The following is a 25,173-nucleotide window of genomic DNA, read 5'->3' as shown; positions in this document are numbered from 1 at the left end:
TATTATACGTCTATAAACAAATGTTTAGCATTAAAACACAATAAAGTCAAATAACGTATTTCCAATGTGGTCCAGAACAGCGGTTTACTGCAGAGCACAGTGTTGCAGTGTGTTTACTCTGGGGTCAGTATTTTATAGGTGACATTCTCTCTGCGCATTGTCCTGCTCTTCTGCACTGGAGGGGATGCAGTGGCGCTGCGGGTAGAGTCCTCACAGCCAGCGTGCAGCCACGGCGGTGCTGGTGGGACGAGCTGGGAGCGCTCATGGACAGGGACAGGGACAGGTTCAGGCTCAGGGACAGGGACAGGGACACGGCGCTGCCCTCGCTGTGCTGTCCCGGAAGCGTCTCACGTGTGTCTGTGTGTTTATGGCCGTGGAAACACGTGCCTGCGCCCGCCCCCCGGCCCGGCCCGCCCCCCGGATATTACAGCCCGCAGCGGCCCGGCTGCGCACACGCTGCTATCGCTGTGTTATAACGCAGGAAGACTCAGAGTTACACACTGCGGTGTTACTACTGAGAGCACAGGCAGAGGAAGTGCGTGTTTCCTCTCCACCATCGCCGACACGTCCATTCATTCTCACTGCAGCCCTGCGGAGCTACTACAGACTTCATCCTCCACCCTGTGAGTACCGTGTGCGTAGTGCCGGGGCAGATCCACGCCCTGCGGACCTGGCTGGGCATTTCCCCACCGGAGCTGTTGTGTGTGGAGGCTGGAGTGGGTTTGCCGTGGCGTGCGGTGCTGTGGATTGACATTGGGCTGGTGTGGTCTCTTGTGTGTTGCAATAGGATTATTACAGTCTGGGAGGGACACGATTCAGGGTCTGTTTATATCTCTGAGTGGATATGGTTGGATTTGCCTTTGACTAACTGGTGTGTAACGCCTTCGTGTACCGTGTCTGTTGAGTTAGTAACTGTATTGTGGTGATGATCAAGTTTTTAGTGTATCAAATGTGTCGCTTTTTAAAAGACTTTAAAAGCTATCTCGGGTGGCAGCGGGGTTGCTGTGCTTCACCCCTGTCTGTCCTGTTGTCCGGGCCGGGTCACACGGGTCCGCTCCTCACGTGTAGCCCCGCGAAAGGGGCGTGGGCAGCACGATTGTGACGTCAGCGCGACGTGCTCCAATCACAGCCCGCCTGCCTCTCCCGCCGCGCGGTTCAACTTTCCCCCCACACTCGGAGAGGCGGTGACGTCACGCTCGTTATCGCGGGCACGATTGGGAAACTGCCAAACAAGAGGCGGAATAACTGCAGCCCTTAACCCATGCACTGCACATGCTGATAGACACGTGTGTTTAACTGGAAATGCTTTTCCACAGTGGCCTGGAACATGTTAGTAATGTTGAGCTGTAGTACAGTGCAGTTCCCTGTAGTATTGTTTACTGTATATTCCATACACTTGTGTAAGTTGGAATGGCACTGCATTATTGCACTTTGTTTTGCTCTTATATTTGGATAATTGCGTCTGCTAAGAAATAAATAATAGTAGTACAGAACAGTGTAGTTTACTGTATAGTGTGCTGCAGTGTCATGTTATGCGTGCTGGGAAGGAGGAAGCAGTTCATTGGGCTGTCTCTCTCTGGGTCCCTCTCTCTGGGTCTGTGTGTCTGTAAAACACGCCAGGCCACTGGTTCTGGTGGACCAGCCCCAGAGAGCGCAGGGTACTGATCAGACCGTGAGAATCACATCCCACCCACAGCCCTGGGCCACCGCTGGCTCTGCCACGCTGTGATTCCTGTACACAAACCCTGAGCCCGACATGGCCTCAGACACGCAGACATGCCCCAGACTGCACCCCCCAGCTGCCGAGTCACCCTTGCTCAGGGCGGGGCGGTGGTGAGTCGGCCCGGTGTAGTGTGTCTCCTACCTATCGCCGGCACGCCGCTCCCAGCGCCACAGGTATGACTGTGCGGAAAATGCGACGACAGCGCAATGCAGGCTGTCAATCACGAGAGGGATTGCAATTTGAGGAAAGGAAAGAAGTGTTAAGAGTGCCTGGTCATGTTCGGGATCTTTCCGCTCAGTCTGGGCTTGTTTCCTCAGCCGAGAATTGGTTTCATCCTGACTGCGGCCTCGGGGTCTTCCCTGGGAGATCTGTGCATTGTGGATGAACTGGTATTGGAGTTAACCTCCTAAAGGTCACTGGAGTTCCAGGGCACGCGTCCCCGAGAGACACTGTTCTTTACCAGAAAGGGGAACCACCGACTCAGAAGACTAATTTCTGTGTCTTGTTCCCCTCAAACAAGTGTCTTTATTCACTCCAGCCCTCGCCACTCAGACCACAGACGGGATCATTCTGCCAGAGAGACGCATCTCTCTCCCTCCGTCGACATTTTCTGCTGCTGTTTTTCACTGCAGTGAATTTCACAGCCGTGGGTGTGTGGGTGAGGTGGGGGGTTCTGCGGGGGACAGGGGCCCTGGCGGGGGTGTGATATTTCTTTGCTGGCTGTGGGTGTTGGTGTGCGTGTTTGTGTGCGTGTGTGAAAGGCGTTTGTCACTGTGGTGGCGTGTCAAGTGTTTGCAGAAACCCCCCCGGTGTGTCAAGCACAGCGCAGCCTTTTCACTTTCGTTTGGGCTAATATTATACTTGTATCACATCAAATACCACACTCTTTAAAACATCCCAGTGGGAGTCGGAAAAATAAGTCATTTCCTTTTAGAACAATCTGAATGCAAGTGGTCGGCCCCAGGTCCTGTCCAGGGTCTGTGGACATGCCTGCTGCGCTGTGTGGGCTTGTCCCTACATGTTGCTCTGGAATATCTGCCCAGACATGCAGCAGTTTGCTCACTGTGCTGTGATTGCACAACACTGAGTCCCACCCCACTGGGCGGTATATAAACAGCACTGTGAGCCAGCGCTGTTAAACGCTTCCACACTCTCACTGGGATTTACTCACAGCCCACTTCAGGACTGTGGCAAGAGAGAGACCGCTAGGATGGTAAGACAGACACTATCTTGTGTGCAGAGCAGTTTGTGTTTCTCAGATGGGGCTTCCATCAAGACAGGGAGTGGATTTCTTGAGCTGGTTTGGTTGTGACCTGTTTGTTGTTCAGGCAGGAGACTTCACAGATGTGATCGGTAGGTGTGTTAGGGGCTGGTGTGACGCTGTGCTGTTTTCGCCCCGGAAGAGTCATCCTTTTCATCACCCAAGGAAAAACTGATTGAGAGGATTGAGTTCCGACCTGCTACCTGTTGTATTTGTGTACATTTATCTTATTTTGTACTGATTGTGTTTTACTGGACTTTGTTATGCTTTGAATCTTGTTTCTTGAGAAAATGTGTGTGTGTGTGTGTGTGTATGTGTATGTGTGTATATATATATAATATATGAGACTGTAATTGTATTATGTATGTAAAGTGTTGTGAGCGGCCCAGAACATGAAAAGCACTTTTTAAATATTAACAATAATAATGTGTGTGTCAATATGTGTTCACTTAGAGTGGGGAGAGTGACCAGTCTCTTTTTGTTCCTCCTGGCAGTGTGGCAGCATGGCAATGCACAGGACCCCGACCCGAGCGGTGCGCCGGAGTCTGTTCGGACGGGCCGATCCGGCGCAGCTGCAGGCGGAGTGCGCGGCAGCGCTGCGGCAGGAGCTGGAGGCGTCGTCCCGGCGCTGGGGCTTTGACTTCCTGAACGAGACACCTCTGCAGGGGGGCCAGTTCCAGTGGGAGTGCGTGTCGGGAGCCAAGGTGCCCGCTCTGTACCGCTCCTGTATGCTGAGCTGCCGCGGCCAGGGGGCGCTGCCGAGGCCCGAACACGGCGCTGGCAAGGAGAACATGCCGCACACGCGCAAGAAGAACGCCACGCACCCTGTGCAGGAATCCACGCCGCAGAAGAGACTGGCCCCCAGCCTGGCCCCCTGCCAGGCCCCCAGCCAGGCACTGAAGAGGAAGCAGACGAACATCACAGGTGGGTGAGACGAGGGGATGGGGGGCACAGGGGTGAAGGGAGGGGTGGCAGTAAGGCATGAGGGTGTGTTCTGGCTTGTCCTGCTGGGAGCGAGATCTCACCAGTGACTAGCAGATGGCACTGAGCCCCAGTGCATGCTGGGAGACGGTGTCTGTGTGGAAGCCCTTTGATGATGATGTAATGCAGCAGTGGCGATGGAGTCGCTGTGCTCGGAGGTTAACCCTTTCATTCCTGTCTCCCCTCTGCAGACTTCTACCAGACCAAGAAGAGGGTGGTGGCGACACCGCGGAAGTCCGGGCAGTGAGCGGTGCATGCCGGGGAGATGGGGGGGGGGGGACACTTGGCACACTGCACCCCCCCCCCAGGCCCACAGCCACTCAGCTGTGCGTGATCAGAGACGCACAACCCCAGGACACACAGCGCTGCTTCACTATAAAGACTCTGTATGAAGATATAGGACTCCTCTTCTCCTCCTGAGCACTTTCCTGTCTTTGTTTATAAGCTTTTTTCTGGGGAGGGGGCACCAGCCCTCCACTACCCCCATACAGTAGCAGGAGTCGGGATCGTGCCTGGACCCGCTCCACCAGACCGCCGAGCTCGAAGCTGCTGGTCTGGGTAAGAAGTCATTAACGATTAACGCTCCCAGGGCAGCGTGTTGATCCTCGGACGTTCCTCTCCAGTGAATATTCCAGTGCCACACAACCTCATGAACAACCCGTGCAATAAGCCATGACAAAGTGAACCGCAGGAGCACAAGCCAAGGACCTTCGGTGTCACGGTGGTGTTTTGTCCATGTGCTGACGAGTGCATCTGTAGCCTCCGTGTTCACACCCACTCTGCAGGACAGAAACTGTTGTTAACGGTGTTACTGTTGGTCTCTGAAAGCTGTGTTCTCTGCCATTAACTGCTGGCTCTGTGCCTGAAGCTGCATTAATGACTGATGGGAGGCACACTGCGCTGGGCTGTTGTGTCTCCTGTAAACGGTTTAAAAAACACAAAACCTCAGACCTGGAGGACAATCAGGGGAAAAAAATGAGAATTTATTTATTACAAAATGTGGATTTTGTTTATTGTTATGTATTAAATAATAAATATTTGTATCATTCCTGTTTGGTCTCTGCTTCCTTCTTTCTTAGTACAATTTCAGCAGCGTGCTCGGAGCTCCATGTGTGTATAACCGCATTCGTTTTCATTGAGTACGGCGGCCGCAGAGAGGGCTGCTGGCCTAGTGCATGTGTGCCAGATGACCATAAAAATACTAAACATTTTCTCCAAAGATCGCCGAGGGCCACTGTGGGACCCCCCCTCCGTACAGATTATTTCCTCTGCCAGTAAACGCAGGGCTTTGCTCTCAGTGGACAGAGCAGCCCATGCAGCCTGAATAAGAAGTTTCCTGTGCCTAGAGTGCCACCTACTGGCAGACTGTTAGTGAAGCTCTCTCCTCCATCGAAGATCACTAACCTGGCTGCAGGCTCTCCTGTGCACCCCGCCATTCTCACAAGCGGTGACCGGAGTCTCGCTCTTAAAGGAGTATTTAAAATAATGAATAATAAAGGATTGCAGAACTTTACACCCAGTGGGGAAAACAGGATTTTGAAAGGGTGCTGGTTTCTGCCAGGGGCTGATTCAAGCCAGATGAAGCTCTCCGTGCCAGAGCTACAGTCTGTATGTGAAGGCCTCAGTGCTTTCCCAGAATCCAGTGCCAAGAGCGGGCGCTACAGCTGTGGCCCCAGCATTGGCAGAGCTGTTTGGCAACACGCAGCCTTGACCTGCTTCTCTATCCAGGATTGCTGCCCAAAGTGAAATATGAAACTGTCTGGAGGAAAGACAAGACATGCAACACAACACAGTCCACAGTTCAATGATTTTAATACATACCGACTTATGTAACAAGACAGAGCAACAAGAGGTCGTGCACCCACACTCACAGCTGCTCCATAAATACCCGCGCGTGGGTCATAATTCGGGTGGGATGAGCCCAGAGAAATGATCAGCAGGAACACAGTGCTGAATTAAATTGGAACAATATCTGTGGCAGAACCGATTATTCTGCCGATGGAAAATGAGTCTGTCTGGTTTAACCAAAAAAAAAAAAAAGTCTGATTCCAGCACCTCTCATGCTTCCCAGGGTCACAACTACCATCTTAAATCTTCTGGAGGACTTCCTTGGCTAATTTCCTGCTGTAGCTGTTAATCTTCCAGTGGCCGGGCATCCAGCCCAGCAGAAACCTGTACAAGTCGGTCCAGGCATAGGCGAACATCTCCCGCCACTCGCTCTCCAGCGCCGCGAAGTCCACCCTCCCGCTGACGGACGCTTTCAGCTCCTGGAAGTAGAAGTCCAGCAGCACTGGCACCAGCCTGTGGCACTGCTGCTCGTCCAGGCAGCTGTCCAGGAAGTACGCCACGTCTTTCATGCCGCAGCCACCTCCCACGTACTGGAAATCCAGCGCCGCCACATCGCAGCGGTGGGCCGAGAAGCAGAAGTTGGCCGGCTTGGCGTCGCCGTGGACGATGGTCTTGAACCGGCAGCCGCTCAGAGCGCTGTCGATCTTCCCGGCGGCCGCTTTCAGCATTTTGTCCCCCATGGCCTCCAGTTCCTCGGGGCGGGTCTCCAGGTGCCAGTAGGTGCCTGTCTGCCACAGCCCCACTGGCTCCACCCCCAGGAAGCGGCCGTGGAAGTTGGCCAGCCAGCTGAGACACGCCTTCACTCCGGCCTGGTTCACGCTGTCCTTGCGCAGGTCGAAGCCGGCCCGGTCCAGGTCCTCCAGGACGATTAGCTGCTCGTTCCCGAAGCTGCCGGCCGCCACGCACTGCGGGATCCGGCAGCCGGCATCGGTGGCGTAGTTCTGGTACCAGTACGTCTCCACCTGGTACGACCTGACCTTGCGCTGGTGGGACAGGCCGGGGCCGCGGCCCCCCGCCTGCTCGGGCTGCTGGGGGAAGACGACGTGCTTGACGATGACGGAGGCGTGGGGGCAGCCATGCAGGTGGACTCGCACGATCTGCCCGTAGCCGCTCCACAGAGTCTGCACGGTGGCGCCCGGTGTCAGGCTTCGGGCTCCAGTGGCTTTTAGGATGAGATCCTGGTATTCCTCCTTCATCTTGCTCTGATGCATTCAGTCAGTCATTCGCGTGTTTCTTTAAACAACCCTGGCCCAACTGGCATGTCTAAGAGACGATCTTTTTACACCAGTTAATTCATGCATGGGTTTATTGGTACTGCTTTAAATGACCGACACGTCGTACCTGCGTGTTCCTGTGCAACGCTAACAACACCCGAGGTGCCAGCGCTGCGCACAGACCCCTGTCTTCCGCACTCACGCTGCGGCCCGTCAGTGCTCCCGGGCTCGGTCCGGACCGGAGCTGCGTCCCGGCGCGCCTGCGCAGAGCTCCTCAATGGAGAGTGGCACAGGAAGTTGGAAAGACTGGAGCAGGAAGTACAGCCACTTCCGTATGCAGCACAGTCGCCGCTGCGCGGTTTCTAGAGGGAGACGGCGAGGTGTGTTGGTCCAGGTCTCTCTGTGCTTCGGCCGAGGCAGAAGGACGCGGGTCTTGCTGTATCACTGCGACACGCCACGAGTCCGGGCCATAGCTATACAACCGAAATAGAGCCTATCCGTCTGTCTTTACTGTGCAGCCGAGCGGGCGTTTCCGTCCGCCATCTTGGGTGAGACTAGAACCCCACTCTCTTGCACGGCAGCTGCGCAGTAACACGCCTCGACACAGGCGGCGCTGCGGAGTCGGACGCCTGCACAGTGAGCGGCCCGTGCAGGCAGCTCGATGTGTCCGGATTGGTTTGGTGATGGTTATGTAACTTTGCATTTTGACTCGCTATAGGCTGCTAAGCGAAACTGAACCTACTTGAATGTTTTGTTGTTTAAAAGAAGTGCAACCCAGGCGCGTATTTTCAACACTACATTGAACGTAAATATGAAAGTAACGAATTTCCCCTAATTGTGCTATGTTTCTGTCTTCATGTTAGACGAGAGTTGCAACATCCAGAACTACGTTATCTATAGCATGTGCCTGTCTGTCGGTGTACTGCGCATGTCCAGGACCAGGGCTGCAGACTCGGTGATGGTGGCGATGGTTAAATAAAGAAACATTACATACAAAAACGAGAAGGAACTGTAAAAGGCAGGGGCTCATGGGAAATAAAAGTAGTGTTTGTGCAGTGGTGGGACTGGAGGGGACAAAGGTGTTCAGGGGGCACAGTTGTCTCCTAGAAGTAAAATACTGTTTATTAGGTTTAGTATTTTTACATTTCTTAAAATAGAACAATTTCAATTTTAATACTTGTGATTAAAATCATTTAGAATATCAATTCTTAAAATCACTTAAAATTTTTAAAATCTTGTGATTTTTTTAACAAAACTAAAACAATTAACTTTAAAATAAACGTGCTCAAATCAAATAAACAAAACGTGATAAAAGCAAAAACTGCACACCAACAAAAGAGTCAAATACATTGAAAATAACAGAAAATGCATTAGACAAAATAAAGAAACAATTAAAAGGAAAAAATAAAAAACAAACAAAAAAAGTCTAATGCATTTTAAATTAAACCCAAAAACGGTCAATGTATTTGACAACAAAATATAACAAAACTATACCTAAAAAACCCTAAACAGTGTGATTTAAAAACAACTTAATCTTTAAAAACAATTAAGAATCATTATTTAAAATCTTCTTTTAAAACCAATCATTCATAAAATCTTTAAAAGATCTTGGACTCGGGCTCCAGCAGGGGGAACTAACCGTCCCCGGAGGTGGGTCCCATCACGGGATCCTGAGCTCCCCCAGATCTTGTATGCGCCAGTTCTTAAAGGCTTCCTCCTTGCCCCTCTGATGGACCTCCAGATTGACGTAGTCTTTCACAAACACCATGCCCCTCCGCGCGATGACGATCGGGTCCAGCTCCTGCTAATTAAACAAACAGATGTTCCGTCCCTCCCACAGTGCCTGCTTCACTGCGCAGACGACACGCCACCAGCACCTCAAGGTAGATGTAGAGATTCCCTTGGCTGGACCGTATAGGATCTGCTGGGCGGTCGCCCGCGCAGGAACGGCGAACCTGTGGAGGAACGGAGAAAACAGGAGCCAGACCCTGTGGGCGGAGGGGCACTCACTAAAGATGTGAGCCTCCGTCTCCTTCCCCAAGCAACCCTTATAGGGGCAGGTGTCATAAGGAGCTATGCCCCTTCTGTGCATAAACACTCGGGTGGGGAGACACCGACTCACAGCCATCCAGGAGACATCTTTCTGCGTATTCGTGAGGCAAACGTGCGTAGCGTTAGCCCAGATAAACCGGCAGGTTTCGGGAGGGAAATCTTCTATCCGGCTGGTCTCCTGGGCAGATCTCATCTGACTACAGATGGTCTTATAATCCCAGGAGGCCAGCACGACTTTATGGAGGCCTACTTCGAGCGCAAAGGCTCGGAGCGCCCTGTAGAACGGCGGGGGATCCCACGAGTGCGGCCTGGTGTTTTCCAGGTGTTCAGGGGGCACAGTTGTCTCCTAGAAGGAAAACACAAATAGTGTCCAAGGGGGACAAAACATGATAGAATATAATGCCCTAGGGAGAAAAAGTGTTAAAGAGGGACGACAAATTGGTCATGGGGGGTCAAATAAGGTCTTAAGGGGAGAGAAACACATTGTAAAATATGATGTGTTGTGAAGCATGGTAAAAATATGGTCAAGTATAGCATTCACCAGGGTTCGTACGGGTGCTTGAAATCCTTGAAAATGCTTGAATTTTAAGGAGGTATTTTCAAGGTTGTGAAAGTGCTTGAATTTTGAATAAAGTGCTTGAAAGTTCTGCAGTTTTGTGAATATATATTTAAAAATGTGCTAATCACTGTGATAATAAATCGGCAATCTGATTAAATGAATGAACTTCATGAATGAAGGGATATCACTGCAGTGGTTGCAGAGCCGGTTGATTTGCTTTATGCCGCCCACTGTGCAATGTGCCGCAATGCCGCCGTTTACAGAGAGGGGGCTCCATAACATTGAATATACACTGTGCTTAAAGCAAGGTCCACATTTGCGGACAGCATTGTAGGGTTTGCAAAAAAAAGATTCAAGTTTTCACTGTGTCGAGTTATGCCAAAGGTAAACTGCCGGGAATTGTCCATAATTTCTAGACGTGAATGGCCACTGTAGGCATGTGTTTGATGGTATGATGACAATACCTCTTTCTGTGCACATCCATGTATCTGCACATCAGCGTTATGTGTGTGCGTGCACTGTCGAGCATGAGTTTTGAGTTGCTTAACTTTTCTTTGTGTATTATTAAGACTTAAAGTATAGTGTATAGGTTTTCTACAAGTACATAATATAATAATTGTGCTTGTGTATTTAAATAATCAATGTACATTTGACAAAATAAACATATAAAAGTACTAGAATACGACAGAATAAGCCTTTATTTTTCAGACATGCACAGCAATAATCACAACCGCAACCAAGAGACAGAATAATAAGAATAACTGTTGCATATGTGTATTCAATTGATCATTCTACACAAAATATAGTCAATAAACATTGATTTAATTCGAATAAAATTTCTAGAAAGACAGATCGATAGAATATGCTTTTTCAAACTAGCAAAGCAATAATCATACCGGTAGAACAACCGCAACAAAACGAGAAAGAGACGCTGATACTTTCACAGGGGAGGAGTGTCGTTAAGCACTGGCACAGGACAAAACCAAACTAAACCGTTTCTAAAATTAGGCAATCGCTTAACCCTAGCAAAAACTAAATAATTTGTCCAGTACAAGGTATTTACAATATATATTGCCAGTATGTGCACATGTTGATGGTTTAGTATTCGTATTCAATTATTATAATGTGTAATTCCATTTAAAAATATAAAAAAGCAGAGACCAGCAGATACTAATGCAAAGTATTTATAGCTGAGGGAGATTAATAACATAAAGACCGTCACCGTTTACTAGGTTAAGGATAAGGGAACTTATACTTGGTTGTTTTGAAGAGAATAAACATGATGCTGTTTTGACAGTAAGTGAGCATATACACTGAATATACATGATTGACTCGTAGAACTTTGTTTTGCTCTATTTTACATTTGCTCGTTGAATGTACATGGAAGTTCAATAAAGAAAAGTATTGATGTAGTTTTGCATGTTAAAAACAATTGTCACTAAAGCTTTAATTCAAACTGAAGTTACTGTGTGCTGGTGTTCACTAATTTTGACTGATTGCAAGATTGATTTATATTGATTTAATATCAACCTGATTTAAGCCAGGTAACAACACAATGCCAAGTGTACATGAAGGCTCTCATGAAACATTTTTGGTGTTACAGCATAATAACATCTAATAGTGTGGTGAAATGATAATTGAATGTGCTTAGTTCAGTGCAGAAGAGTGTGCATTTTAGATGAGAAGGTTTAGTTCACCAAGGCTGCGAGGTGCTGGAAAAGCTTTGACCGTGCACATTGAAAGTACTTGAAAAGTGCTTGAATTTGACTTGAAAAGTTCTATGAACCCTGAATCACCCCAACACAAAGACCATGGGGGCCACTCTGTCCCCACAGCGGTCTGTCTCTTCCATGTGTCCCTCGGTCTGTATCCGAGTCATGTATGTCAATCATTATTGTAAAATAAATACTTTTCCAATCGTTCATTTTGTATCACTGCAGTTTGACTCAAGATGAACCCGTCCTTTCCTGAGCCCGCTCTTCTCTCTTCCCCCTGTCCTCCTGGACGTGAGCTCCACTGCAGCGCAGACGGCAGAGTGAAGCAATCGGGGGGGTGGAGAGATATGTCTCCCTGTCAGCACAGGTACCCCCAGTCACCCGGCCAGGCCACTCACCTGTGAGTGTTGCCGCTCCCCCCTGCTGACTGGCCTTTCTCTCCGGTGGCTGGGCTGCCCACCATACTGCCAGTCTGCTGGTCCCGTACCCTTGCAGCGAGACCTGGTGGGCTGGTCTTTAGAGCAGGGGTCTCAAACTCAGTTCCTGGAGGGCCGTGTGTTTTCATTCCAACTGAGTCCTCAATTACTTCATTAGTCTAATTAGCCTGGATTGGTGTTTAAATGTATCTAGCTAATTAAACAATTAGACCAATGAAGTCATTGATAACTCGGTTGGATTGAAAACCAGCATACAAACGGCTCTCCAGGAACTGAGTTTGAGACCCCTGCTTTAGAGGGTACAGCTGGAAGAACAGCCCAGAGCGCTGATGGGGAAGAAAAGCACATTAAATGTATCATTATTATTGTTGTGAAAGTATAAGCAACAGTGGAGATAATTCAGACTGTTCCTGTTTTGTCTGTGGTTTCTTGTTCCAGTGTAGAAAGCCACCTTCCTCTTCTGATGCAGGTCCTCTTCTCGCTGTGAAGGGTAACAGAGAGGCTGCCACCCTCCCCACCCCACCACAAATACACTGGGACCACACTCCTGCTGCCGGGGGCTTCCTGTCTTGGGGGTGGAGGACTGGCAGCTCCGGCCATACTGGGAGGGTGGAGGGGTGGATCAATGGGAGGCCTGTGATTGAGAAACGTGTCTTCTGTGTCGCATTGCGAAAATGTTACAGAAGATGGGAAAAATGAGGAAGAGGCTGAGCGAGATGGAAGCTGCTCAGATGCTCTTTGAATGCCCCTGGCTCGGTGAGTGTGTGTGTGTGTGTGTGTGTGTGCGTATGCGTGTGCATGTGTGTGTGTGTATAACACCCATGCGCTCCCACAGCACAGTGCAGCAAGTGTCAAGTGTCTTCTCATCGCAGCATCGTCTCTCTGCCTGGCCCTGCAGACAGATGTGTGAAAACCTGTCTCTGCAGCTTGCAGTGCTTCTCTGTGTTTATTGATGCAGTTACCGTTGTCTTTAAGTTTGTCTGCATCAAGTTTTGTAATCCAGCGATTGTTTGAGCAGCACCTCGCTGAGCTCAGTGTGAAGTTTGAATACAATAACATGCCCCTAAAACGAGGCCTGTAAAAGTCCCCCAGCAGCGGCATTCGCTCTCTTCTGTGTGTTTGTCATTTCATGTCCTTCCTCGCTGTGTGCTGTTGCCACTGCTGCTGGGTGGTAAGTCACACAGGAAGTCCTTCTCTGTTTCCATGGTTTCTTTTTAGAGGAAACCTCCCCCTTGGTTTAGAAAAAACACCCAATCATGCAGCAAGAGCAGAAGTCGTCACCCTGAGGTTGAGGACAGAGCAGCGATGGACTCCTCGAGCACATGCACACAACGCACCTGAGCTCCCAGGGGACACGAGGACAGGGCGCAGGTGAGGGGGCGGCTGCGTCTGCGGGGATTACTGCTGACGGTCTCTCTCTCTATTGGTCTCTCGGTCACTGTCTCTGTCTCTCAGTCTCTCGGTCTCTCTGTCTCTGTCTCTGTCTCCTTCTCTGTTGATCTGTCTCTTTCTGTCTCTCTCCCCTTTTGGTCTCTTGGTCTCTGTCTCTCTCTGTTGGTGTCTCAGTCTCTGTCTCTGTTTGTGAGTCTCTCCATCTATATCTCTGTCTCTTTTAGTCTGTTTCTCTGTCTCTGTCCCTCCCGGCTCAGTCTGGTCAGCTCTGCAGTGGGACTAGACACAACTGCTGGAAACTTGTGACACAGTTCGATTTTTGTGTCAAAGGGATGTTATTGGACAGTGTAGTGTCTCCCTGGGTTGGTGCAGGGAGAGAACGGCCACTCCAATTGAGCTGTAGGGACAGAGAGTGCACTGCTGGGGCAATTTCAGTGCATGTGATTGCGTGTGAGATTGTGTATGTTGTTGTGTGTGTGTGTGTGTGTGTGTGTGTGTATGTGAGATTGTGTATGTGGTTGAGAGTGTGAGTGTGTGAGATTGTGCATCCCCAAACACAGGGTCGAATATGTGATCCTTCTATATTTCTCATAATGCCAAAACCGGATGGCTTTTTGAACTGTATGGGATGTATTTAAAATCTTATTTTAGTCTGTAATCTATGTTTTATTTTATATGTTTGAGAGTATATTATTATTTTTACATTTCTTAGCAGATGCCCGTTTCCAGTGCGACTTACAATTGTTACAACATTTCACATGGTTTTTACATAGTTACATTGATGCAGCTGGGTTTGTACTGGAGCATTCTGGGTACAGTGCCTTAATCAAGAGTACAACTGCGGTGCCCCCCACCTCTGACTGAACCCACAACCCTCGGAGTCCAATGCCCTGACCGCTACACACACTGCGGCCTATTGTTAAAATTAACACAACCCATCGAGACGGTGCAACTCAACACCACTGTGTCGACACTGCGTCTGTTTGGCAATGTAGTGCTGGAAGTGTTGCTCTCCCCCGGCAGCTTCAATGGCTGTGGCCTAGCTGCCCTGAGAAGACACAACACAACACAGTACAATACAGTACAGTACAGTATAATACACTGCAGTGCACTTCAGTACAGAGGTGTGCAGCGTGTGTTTCAAAATGGGTTTATTATACGGGTGCAATGTTTGTCACAGGCTTGGCTGGTGCTCAGCTGGCATCTGCAGACGCAGTCCGTGGTTGTTGTCTGCCAGGCTGTGCCGAATCTTGCACAATGCAGGGCCTCGGAAGAGAAAAAAAAAAAAAAAAAAACTAGAGCGACTAGGCGTCCGTTTCTCTGCTTCTACTGTGGTTTGTTTTCTTATCTGAATAAAAAAAAAAAAAAAAAAAGTTTAAATTGACTAATTAGCTATTGCGTGTTACAAAATCTCGCTCTCAAATCTGTGTGTGTGGTGGGGGGGGGAGATCGGCCTCAGTGGAACAAACACGTCATCATGAGAGAAGCCTGGGACTGTAATACTGAAAGTTGTTTCTTTTTTTTAATCTGGTGGAAATGATGATGCCTGTGTTATTTGTGATTTGAGTGTTTGGTGACGCTGGTAAACACAGGGCAGCCACAGAGCTGCTTCCTCACCCCCCCACTCAGGCCACTTCCTGCTTCCTCCTGCCACTTCCACATGCCAGTGCCAGCTCTCTCTCTCTCTCTCTCTCTCTCTCTCTCTCTCTCTCTCTCTCTCTCTCTCTCTCTCTCTCTCTCTCTCTCTCTCTCTCTCTCTCTCTCTCTCTCTCTCTCTTCAGCCCCACCCACTGTTAGCTGGTTTATTGAACTGATTGTTTAATTGATCTATGGATTCTTTGTAAGACTGCACTGAAATACCTTCTTTGTTAAAGAACAAAAATTGTTGAAGTGTACCTGTAGTTAAAAACAGCAAGGTGCTGGACATTTTACCCAGATCGAATGATTACTTTTGATCGTGCTGGTATTGTCAACAAAGCACACATACCCCAATGGTTCAAGTTTCTTTGTCAGCTTTTCAAGTCAAGTAACACTCGAGTGCACCGCCATATTGCCATTTATTTACCCAGGTCAAAGGTCAATATGACGTATTGTAGTTGACAGCCCTCAGGCAGAATCTTCAGTGAACGATATGCATGCCTGGAGAGCTCCCCGAGATATCTGTAAAGTCTTATGAACTGTCCAGCTCATGCTTGTTTATGAAACAGTCCAGTGACTGAATATTCTTGTACATCAGTTCATGCTCTTTGCAGCAAATGCATTTTTGGTCAGTTTTTTGCTGTACACATTCCCACAAGTACACCGAATGTCTGGTGACTTCCTTGTTTAACCCTCCCATGTTAATGTCTGTGCCTGTAAACCTTCGACATCAAAATGAACCGAATCATCACTGTCACTCTCATTATTTCCAAAATTTGAATAGTCTGCCCTTAAAGGCTCATACAAGTATCCAGCTGTTGTATCTGAATGTATTTCTTCATCCATATTACACAAGATTTGTTTATTTTCTTACAATCTCAGTACTTGCCAGAACTTAGTTTCCATATACAGCATCTATATATGCATCAATGACATGATGTCACAGCACCAGTGCCATTTTAGAACTCCAGGGCAGCGAAGCTTAGCGAGCTTTAAGGACTTTGAACAGTTTAAACTACGCACTGTTAGTCAATAGAAGGCTGTTATTGGTTGAATATGTATCAGGGACACCCGATCTATTGAATTGTTATTGAATTAAGTCTGTTAAGGTGAGCCTCAGATGTTATTACACAGTTTTCACATTCTGCAACATGTAGATATTTCTGATTGTTTACAGACTGCTCCTCTTATGGGGTTTATAGGTCAACCAATCAGCAGAGACCTGGAAGGCATGATAATTAGTTCCAACTAATTGCAGCCATTAGGCCAATCAGAGCTCAGCTGACACCCTGACACCCCAGTGACTGTGCAGGAGCAGGACTACACTCTGTGTGAAAGTTTATGAAATACATTCTGCTCTCTTTCACTCTCTGTCTCCTTCTCCTCCAGGTGTTTGAAGCAGGGAACACTATGGCTGACCGCAGAAAGACGGGGAAAAGCCGGAGGATGGGCTCCAGGAGGGGCCCCCGCAGCCACAACAGCAACAACCTGGGCAACGAGAGGGACGAGGAGCACCTGGAGGGACTGAGGGAGGTGGAGAGGGGAGAGCAGGAGAGCGAAGAGAAAGAGAAGAAAGTTACAGGACATCTGGCTGTAGAGAGTGGCTCCACCCCTCTGTCAGGACTCCACCAATCAGAGAGCCCGGTGCCCACTTCAGAACCCCACCAACCACCGAGCACGGAATCTAAGGAATCTGTGCCTGCTGAGCAGCTCCACCAATCGGAGATCTGCTTCCACATTGATAGGGCAGAGAACGCCACGCCTCTTGCCCAGCTCCACCAATCAGAGGAAGAGGAGCATGGAATAGCCCACTTCACTGAGAGGAAGAGGAAGCTGGGCTCGACACGCCGGGGCCTGAGGGGCCGACACAGAGAGGCAGAGAGAGAGGAGGACCTGGAGCAGCTGGGGGAGGAGAGAGGAGAGGGAAGAGATAATGAGAGAGAGGAGGTGGGGCTTAGAGAAGAGGCGGGAGTAGGAATGCTAGGAAGAGAGATGGAGGAGAGCCAAGTGCTCGAGCCGTTGGGGGGAGAGACAGAGGTGATGGGAGGAGTGAAGGGAATGGGTGAAGAAGAGGATCTGGGGAAGATGGTAGAAGCGAGGGAAGAGAGAAAGGAGAGGGCAGGAGAGGCACTGAGTTCATCAGTAGAGGTCGGAAACATGGAGGGGCCGTTGGAGGGAGAGGGGGACTCCGCCCCTGCATCAGTGCTCAGCCAATCACAGCGCTATACTCTCCACGAGGCAGATGAACTCTCCGCCCCTTCTTTCACTCAGCCAGAGTCTGAGGTCACCGCCTACACCCTGGACTTCACCCAATCAGAGATCTCAGAACCCAGCCAGATCCACCAATCACAGGGCTCAGAGCTCCTACAGGAAACTGAGGGTTTGGGCCAGGCCCCTGAGCCCCCTGAGGAAGACTCACAAGGGGAGTCTGCCTTTAAAGAGAGGAAGAGGAAGTTGGGCTCCACACGCAAGGGCATGAAGGGTCGACAGAGAGAGAGAACGAAGGAGGAGGACCTGGAGCAGCTGGGGGAGGAGAGAGAGGGAGGAGGAGAAGGACGAGGGATGAAGGATGAGGGAGAAGGAGAGCCAGTGGGGGAGGCAGAGTGGAGTAGAGAGGCAGAGCTTGAGCCAACAGAGGGCGGCTCCACGTCTCTCCCTGTCCTCCTGCGATCAGAGAGCTCGCTGCACACTGGAGAGTCTGTGGATTTGACTGACAAGGTCCACCAATCGCAGGGCTCAGAGGAGACCGAAAGCCCCGCCCTCACTGTCCAGCTTCACCAACCTGAGAACTCAGAGCCTGTGGAGGAGCCGGCCCACAGTCCTGCTGTCCTCCAATCAGAGCCCTCTGTGGCTGCCGAAGAAATGAAAACCAACCAATCCCAGGACTTGGAGCTCTCAGAGGCGGCTGAGAACACCGCCCACGTTCACCACCTGGACCAATCAGAGAGCCCTGCCCCCAGTGATGCTGCAGGTGCGGCCCCCTGGTCTCTGGAGCTCCAGGCTGGTCTGATCTCAGCAGAGGTGCAGTGGGAGCCTATCCTCACACAGCTGCAGCCCAACCCAGACAGCCCTGTCCCCCAGGAGGCTGAGGACACCACTCCTCCAGCCCAGCCTTACCAATCAGAGGAGGAGAACGGAGCCGCCCACTTTGCCCAGAGGAAGAGGAAGCTGGGCTCGACACGCCGGGGCCTGAGGGGCCGACACAGAGAGGCAGAGAGAGAGGAGGACCTGGAGCAGCTGGGGGAGGAGAGAGGAGAGGGAAGAGATAATGAGAGAGAGGAGGTGGGGCTTAGAGAAGAGGCGGGAGTAGGAATGCTAGGAAGAGAGATGGAGGAGAGCCAAGTGCTCGAGCCGTTGGGGGGAGAGACAGAGGTGATGGGAGGAGTGAAGGGAATGGGTGAAGAAGAGGATCTGGGGAAGATGGTAGAAGCGAGGGAAGAGAGAAAGGAGAGGGCAGGAGAGGCACTGAGTTCATCAGTAGTGGTCGGAAACATGGAGGGGCCGTTGGAGGGAGAGGGGGACTCCGCCCCTGCATCAGTGCTCAGCCAATCACAGCGCTATACTCTCCACGAGGCAGATGAACTCTCCGCCCCTTCTTTCACTCAGCCAGAGTCTGAGGTCACCGCCTACACCCTGGACTTCACCCAATCAGAGATCTCAGAACCCAGCCAGATCCACCAATCACAGGGCTCAGAGCTCCTACAGGAAACTGAGGGTTTGGGCCAGGCCCCTGAGCCCCCTGAGGAAGACTCACAAGGGGAGTCTGCCTTCAAAGAGAGGAAGAGGAAGTTGGGCTCCACACGCAAGGGCATGAAGGGTCGACAGAGAGAGAGAACGAAGGAGGAGAACCTGGAGCAGCTGGGGGAGGAGAGAGAGGGAGGAGGAGAAGGACGAGGGATGAAGGATGAGGGAGAAGGAGAGCCAGTGGGGGAGGCAGAGTGGAGTAGAGAGGCAGAGCTTGAGCCAACAGAGGGCGGCTCCACGTCTCTCCCTGTCCTCCTGCGATCAGAGAGCTCGCTGCACACTGGAGAGTCTGTGGATTTGACTGACAAGGTCCACCAATCGCAGGGCTCAGAGGAGACCGAAAGCCCCGCCCTCACTGTCCAGCTTCACCAACCTGAGAACTCAGAGCCTGTGGAGGAGCCGGCCCACAGTCCTGCTGTCCTCCAATCAGAGCCCTCTGTGGCTGCCGAAGAAATGAAAACCAACCAATCCCAGGACTTGGAGCTCTCAGAGGCGGCTGAGAACACCGCCCACGTTCACCACCTGGACCAATCAGAGAGCCCTGCCCCCAGTGATGCTGCAGGTGCGGCCCCCTGGTCTCTGGAGCTCCAGGCTGGTCTGATCTCAGCAGAGGTGCAGTGGGAGCCTATCCTCACACAGCTGCAGCCCAACCCAGACAGCCCTGTCCCCCAGGAGGCTGAGGACACCACTCCTCCAGCCCAGCCTTACCAATCAGAGGAGGAGAACGGAGCCGCCCACTTTGCCCAGAGGAAGAGGAAGCTGGGCTCGACACGCCGGGGCCTGAGGGGCCGACACAGAGAGGCAGAGAGAGAGGAGGACCTGGAGCAGCTGGGGGAGGAGAGAGGAGAGGGAAGAGATAATGAGAGAGAGGAGGTGGGGCTTAGAGAAGAGGCGGGAGTAGGAATGCTAGGAAGAGAGATGGAGGAGAGCCAAGTGCTCGAGCCGTTGGGGGGAGAGACAGAGGTGATGGGAGGAGTGAAGGGAATGGGTGAAGAAGAGGATCTGGGGAAGATGGTAGAAGCGAGGGAAGAGAGAAAGGAGAGGGCAGGAGAGGCACTGAGTTCATCAGTAGTGGTCGGAAACATGGAGGGGCCGTTGGAGGGAGAGGGGGACTCCGCCCCTGCATCAGTGCTCAGCCAATCACAGCGCTATACTCTCCACGAGGCAGATGAACTCTCCGCCCCTTCTTTCACTCAGCCAGAGTCTGAGGTCACCGCCTACACCCTGGACTTCACCCAATCAGAGATCTCAGAACCCAGCCAGATCCACCAATCACAGGGCTCAGAGCTCCTACAGGAAACTGAGGGTTTGGGCCAGGCCCCTGAGCCCCCTGAGGAAGACTCACAAGGGGAGTCTGCCTTCAAAGAGAGGAAGAGGAAGTTGGGCTCCACACGCAAGGGCATGAAGGGTCGACAGAGAGAGAGAACGAAGGAGGAGGACCTGGAGCAGCTGGGGGAGGAGAGAGAGGGAGGAGGAGAAGGACGAGGGATGAAGGATGAGGGAGAAGTAGAGCCAGTGTGGGAGATAGAGGGGAGTAGAGAGGCGGCTGAGTACACCCGCCACGTTCACTTCCTGGACCAATCAGACAGCTCTGCCCCCCAGGAGGCCGAGGACACCACTCCTCTAGCCCAGCCCCACCAATCAGAGGAGGAGAGCGGAGCCGCCCACTTTGCCCAGAGGAAGAGGAAGCTGGGCTCGACACGCCGGGGCCTGAGGGGCCGACACAGAGAGGCAGAGAGAGAGGAGGACCTGGAGCAGCTGGGGGAGGAGAGAGGAGAGGGAGGAGGGGAAAGCGGGAATGAGAGAAAGGAGGGAGGGATGAGGGCAGAGGGTGAAGAAGAGCTAGGCAGAGGAAAGAGAGCGCAGGTCCTTGGGAAGCCAGTACTGGAGAGGGGAGAAGAACGAGGGCTGGAGGGAGAGAAGGAGGAGGAAGAGGAGAAGAGGCAGAAGGCAGAGATTTCCTCCCTCAGCTCCCTTCCCTCGGCTCAGGGTGACGTTCTCGGTGAAGTGCCACATTCAGCCCAGGAGGAGGCACATCAGCAGGAGCCCCCGGCCCCCACAGGCAGGCGGAAGAAGATGGGATCAAGCCGCCGGGGCCGTCTGGGAGGCGGCAGGGGGGGCAGGGGGCTGGGGCAGATCGGAGAGGTGAGGGGCGAGGGGCAGGCCGACATCTCAGACATCCTGCAGAGGATCCAGGAGGTCTTCCGCAGCTGGGACCACGAGGAGAAGGGCTTCATCACCCGGGAGGACATGCAGGTACGGCTCAGGGATCCCAGCCAAACTCTGGGATGTACGTGTACCAATTCGGATCAAGCAGGGTTCAGTGGGAAGAGATGTTTGTTGTTAGTTTTCTAATTGTCTCTGTATGTGTGTCTGTGTGTCTCTGTGTGTGTCAGGGGCTGGGTGGAGAGCTCGGCCTCAGTGCCGGGGAGCTGCAAATGGTGTTCGACGGGCTGGACAGAGACGGAGACGGACTGGTCACTCGGCAGGACTTCACCGTGGGCATGCGTGAGTCCCAGCTGAACCAAGCAGCCGGGTGCGGGGGTGGGGGATGGGGGGTTGGTCAGCCCAGGCCTCTGGAAGCCTCAGTCCTTTAAGTGTCTCGTGGACCTCTGGTAAATCTAGAATATGTAGTATTTGGCCCATTAAGTGAACAGAACAGAATCTGGGGCTGCGAGAATAAGGTCACAGAAGACAAACCACCAGACTGGTCTCCCCCATCTGTTGGCAGCCAGCTAAACAATCCCAGAATTCCTTGCGTCTGCTTTTGACGATTCAATTAAAGGGATTTGGGTTTTCCTAATTGGGTTTTACATGTAGAGCCTTGAGCAGAGATGAAATCTGGCCTTCGACCCTCACACTGCTCAGAGACGTCAGAACATAAAACATGCACTGTCCCTGCAGCTGTAACACTCGCCCTGCCTCCTCTTCCTCCTCCTCCTCATTCTGCAGGCAAGTTCCTGGGATCCCAGCAGACAAAGCCCAGTGTGTACCAATCACAGGGCTGCGTGGTGCCAGAGGACGTGGACGATGAAGAGAGGCAGCACTTCCTGATCATGATGGACAGCCTGGGGGCCCACAGCCTGCTGCAGGAGTGAGAGCTGGGCTGGGGAGGGGTGCCACGTGTGTGTGTGTGTGTGTGTGTGTGTGTGCGCTTGATTCAGGCAGATCGAAGAAGAGTTCAACTGGAGTTGTGATGCTGATATTGTAGCTGGAACAGAACCCCTGATACCTCCTGCAAAAGATCTGAGCTGGTGTAATGTTAACTACCCGAAACCACTGATCATATAATGCCGCGCCTGTACTGACATGACCCCATGAGTGAGCAAGAAACTATCAGAGCATAAGAACATCAGAACATAAGAAAGTGTCCAGTCGAGAGCAGGCCATTCGACCCATCGTGCTCGTTTGGTGTCCATTAATAAGTAAGTGATCCAAGGATCCTATCCAGTCTGTTTCTGAATGTTCCCAAATTGTCTCTTCAGCCACATCACTGGGGAGTTTGTTCAGATTGTGACGCCTTTCTGTGTGAAGAAGTGTCTCCTGTTTTCTGTCTTGAATGCCTTGAAGCCCAATTTCCATTTGTGTCCCCGGGTGCGTGTGTCCCTGCTGATCTGGAAAAGCTCCTCTGGTTTGATGTGGTCGATGGGTTACAGGTCACACCAGGGTCATAAGTGGATGACGGGTTTTGTTTGAAATTAAACCCCTTCCCTCCCAGCCCTACTCTGCTCATTCGCTTATCTCTCGCCCCCCCGCCAGCCAATCTGAGATCTGGAAGCTGTGGGCGGAGCTTCGGCAAAACGAGCCCCATCTCCTTGGCAACCTGGAAGAGTTTGTCTCCAAGGTGACGGACCAGATCCGAGCGGCGCAGCGGGAGAAGGAGACCCTGGAGCGGACGCTGCAAAAGTGGGTCCCGATTTACATGACTGACCTCACACCGACCTCACTCTGACCTCACTCTGACCCATGCTGCCCCACACTGCCCATCAGAACTTCACACCTGGGGGCAACAGCAGAACAGCAGCAGAACAACAGCTGGGGGCAACAGCAGAAGGTCCACTGACTTGCTTCAGGGTGAAACACAGCAGCCTCTCTCAGCGCCGGGTCTGGGTATCTCAGTGCTGTGCTGAAGTCATGGTTGTGCTCTGTGGGGCACAGTTCACCACACTGAAGCCGCCTGGGACAACTGTGTCCCCTACAGCAATTACTTTTGTGGGAAGGCCTGTCATCCTAACCCCTTTCTCTCTCTCGCGCTCTCTCTCTCTCCCTTTCAAATTCAAATTCAAATTCAAAGGAGCTTTATTGGCATGACTAACAGCAGTATTGCCAAAGCAGGTACAATATAACCAATTAAATAATTTGTATGTATTGTTTCTCTCTCTCTCTCTCCCTCTCTCTTCCAGGAGAATCCAGGACCATAACCAGGGGGTGCAACATCTGTACGAGGAGATGGAGCGACAGATCAGCAGCGAGAAGGAGAAAGTGCGCAGCGAGGTGCGGAGCGTTGTGTCTGTAGTCTGTTGTTGGGCCAATGAGATGCCATATCTGCAGAAACTGAAGACTTGGATGTTTTACGAGACTGTGTTGATAACAATCGAGGGACACAGATGAGGGCGGGTCTAATGGCCACACTGAGCTTCTTTGGATATCGTTATGTAGAGAGATATGGAAATGAAGTGATGAAATCAGGGCTTTGTTCTGGTCCGGTCTGGACACCGGGTTCAGAGTCCAGGCAGCCTGGGCGCTTGTGAAGGTTGTTTCTCCTTGGGCAGCTGGGTCGGGGGGGATTTTAATGGGTGTACAAATCTGTGGTGGCGGGTTGGGGGATGTCCCAGCGCAGTGGTCCGGGCTGACTGTGTCGTTCCCACTCAGAGCTTCAGGAAGAGCCACTCCCAGAGGGCCGAGCTGGAGAGAGCGCTGGACAAGAAGAACGCCGAGGTGCAGGGTCTCGTCATGGTGCAGAACGAGGTGAGTGGCAGGGACAGGGAGCGAGGTGTGTGAGTGTGTGCGTGCGTGTGTCAGTGTGTCAGGCGAGTGGGCCTGTGTTTACACTCTGTGTGTCTGCAGCTGGAGGACAGTGTGCTACAGCTGCGCAGTCAGCAGCGGCAGACGAGCTGTGAGAACGAGGAGCTGCGCAGGACGAACCGCGAGCTTGAGGCGCAGCTGGAGAGGATCAGAGCACAGCTGCAGGAGGCACAGAGCCGCATGCAGGACCTGCGCAGCACCATGATGGCCCGCAGACACGGACTGCCACAGTGAGACTCTGCAAAATGACCCGCCCCCACACAACACACACTGTAAACACAGACCAGCACTACACAGTAACACACTGCCCAGCACGAGCACTACACAACACACACTGCACACACAACACACACTGCCCAGCACCAGCACTACACTGAAACACAGTAACACACTGCACACACAGATGAGCACTACAAAACACACACTTACACACACACACACACACACACACAGTTCCATTAACAAGACAGTTACAATAGTAATAACCAGTCAGTAGTCTATGAAGACTGTGGATGTGCTGTGTGTGAAGATGTCCCCTCTGTCTCCCTCAGAGACGCAGGACCGGCCCCCAGGGACCCCGCAGACCCCTCCAGTGCAGAGGTGAGCTCAGGCAGGAGAGATTGTGTTGTTTCAGCTGCTGTCGCTACATTTCCAAAGTTTGCACGTCAGAGCTCCGGTGCTGTACTGTGCGGCGCTGCTGGATTAGTGGTGAAACAGCGCTACCTGGTGGTTAGAGAGAAGAACCGCATTCGTTAGATCTGTTGCTGCAGCTGCTGAGTCTGCAGGGACTGTGCTGATCTGCGGCGACATGCAAACACACTAATGTGCTAAAAACAAAAGATCACAGTTCACACAGCGCTAATTTAAGTGGCCAAGTCAGAAACTGTGTCAGTGTGCCACGTCTATTTATAATAAGCGACTGGTGCTGTGACGCTTCAGGAACCACAGGGTTATTTTTAAACCCAGCATCAGCCCACAGCGCTGAGCTCAGAGCGCAGGACACGGACTGTCATGCAGAGAACATAAGAAGATAAGAGTGTCCAATCGAGAGGAGCCCATTTGCCCCATTGTGCTCGTTTGTGTCCATTAATAACTAAGTGATCCAAGGATCCTATCCAGTCTGTTTTTAAATGTTCCCAAATTGTCTCTTCAGCCACATCGCTGGGGAATTTGTTCAGATTGTGACGCCTCTCTGTGTGAAGAAGTTTCTCCTGTTTTCTGTCTTGAATGCCTTGAAGCCCAATTTCCATTTGTGTCCCCGGGTGCGTGTGTCCCTGGAAAAGCTCCTCTGGTATAATGTGGTCGATGCCGATGATTTTGAAGACTTGGATCAAGTCCCCACGTAGTCTCCTCTGTTCCAGGGTGAAAAGGTTCAGGTCCTCAGTCTCTCAGTAGGACTTTCCCTTCAGACCTGGAATAAGTCTGGTTGCTCTCCTCTGAACTGCCTCTAGAGCAGCGATATCTTTCTTGAAGTGTGGAGCCCAGAACTGTCCACAGTATCCAGATGAGCTCTAACTAGTGCATTGTACAGTCTGAACATCACTGCCCTTGTTCTCAATTCTACACTTTTGACAATATACCCTA

The 25,173-nt window shown here is 51.5% G+C and overlaps 2 protein-coding genes across 5 annotated transcripts in view; both read left to right on the top strand.

Annotated features, from left to right (window-relative positions):
• Window positions 1–436: 436 nt before the first annotated feature.
• cdkn1a (cyclin dependent kinase inhibitor 1A) lies at window positions 437–5,013 on the top strand. Of its 3 annotated transcripts, none has more exons than XM_066703053.1 (3): window positions 437–623; window positions 3,479–3,908; window positions 4,157–5,013. In XM_066703053.1, the coding sequence occupies exons 2-3, from the start codon at window positions 3,488–3,490 to the stop codon at window positions 4,210–4,212; spliced, it is 477 nt and encodes a 158-aa protein (XP_066559150.1). In that variant the 5' UTR covers window positions 437–623; window positions 3,479–3,487; the 3' UTR covers window positions 4,213–5,013. The 3 variants fall into 3 exon arrangements, with proteins under 3 accessions (XP_066559150.1, XP_066559149.1, XP_066559151.1); XM_066703052.1 differs by lacking the exon at window positions 437–623 and adding an exon at window positions 2,479–2,936; XM_066703054.1 differs by lacking the exon at window positions 437–623 and adding an exon at window positions 2,946–3,076.
• An 8,032-nt stretch (window positions 5,014–13,045) lies between these two features.
• Window positions 13,046–25,173, top strand: part of LOC136749100 (uncharacterized) — a 31,343-nt gene continuing 19,215 nt past the window's right edge. For both annotated transcript variants that reach the window (XM_066703051.1, XM_066703050.1), the window contains exons 1-9: window positions 13,046–13,161; window positions 16,210–20,820; window positions 20,961–21,072; window positions 21,517–21,658; window positions 22,324–22,470; window positions 22,968–23,058; window positions 23,437–23,532; window positions 23,632–23,819; window positions 24,141–24,189. In XM_066703051.1, the coding sequence (XP_066559148.1) occupies window positions 16,231–20,820; window positions 20,961–21,072; window positions 21,517–21,658; window positions 22,324–22,470; window positions 22,968–23,058; window positions 23,437–23,532; window positions 23,632–23,819; window positions 24,141–24,189 (5,415 nt within the window). In that variant the 5' untranslated portion in view covers window positions 13,046–13,161; window positions 16,210–16,230. The remainder of the gene's footprint in view (window positions 13,162–16,209; window positions 20,821–20,960; window positions 21,073–21,516; window positions 21,659–22,323; window positions 22,471–22,967; window positions 23,059–23,436; window positions 23,533–23,631; window positions 23,820–24,140; window positions 24,190–25,173) is intronic.

The sequence above is a fragment of the Amia ocellicauda genome, chromosome 5, assembly GCF_036373705.1.
Source record: "Amia ocellicauda isolate fAmiCal2 chromosome 5, fAmiCal2.hap1, whole genome shotgun sequence".
Taxonomy (NCBI): Eukaryota; Metazoa; Chordata; class Actinopteri; order Amiiformes; family Amiidae; genus Amia; species Amia ocellicauda.
The sequence above is the reverse complement of the archived record's forward strand: the minus strand, read 5'-3'. Positions and strand labels throughout refer to the sequence as shown.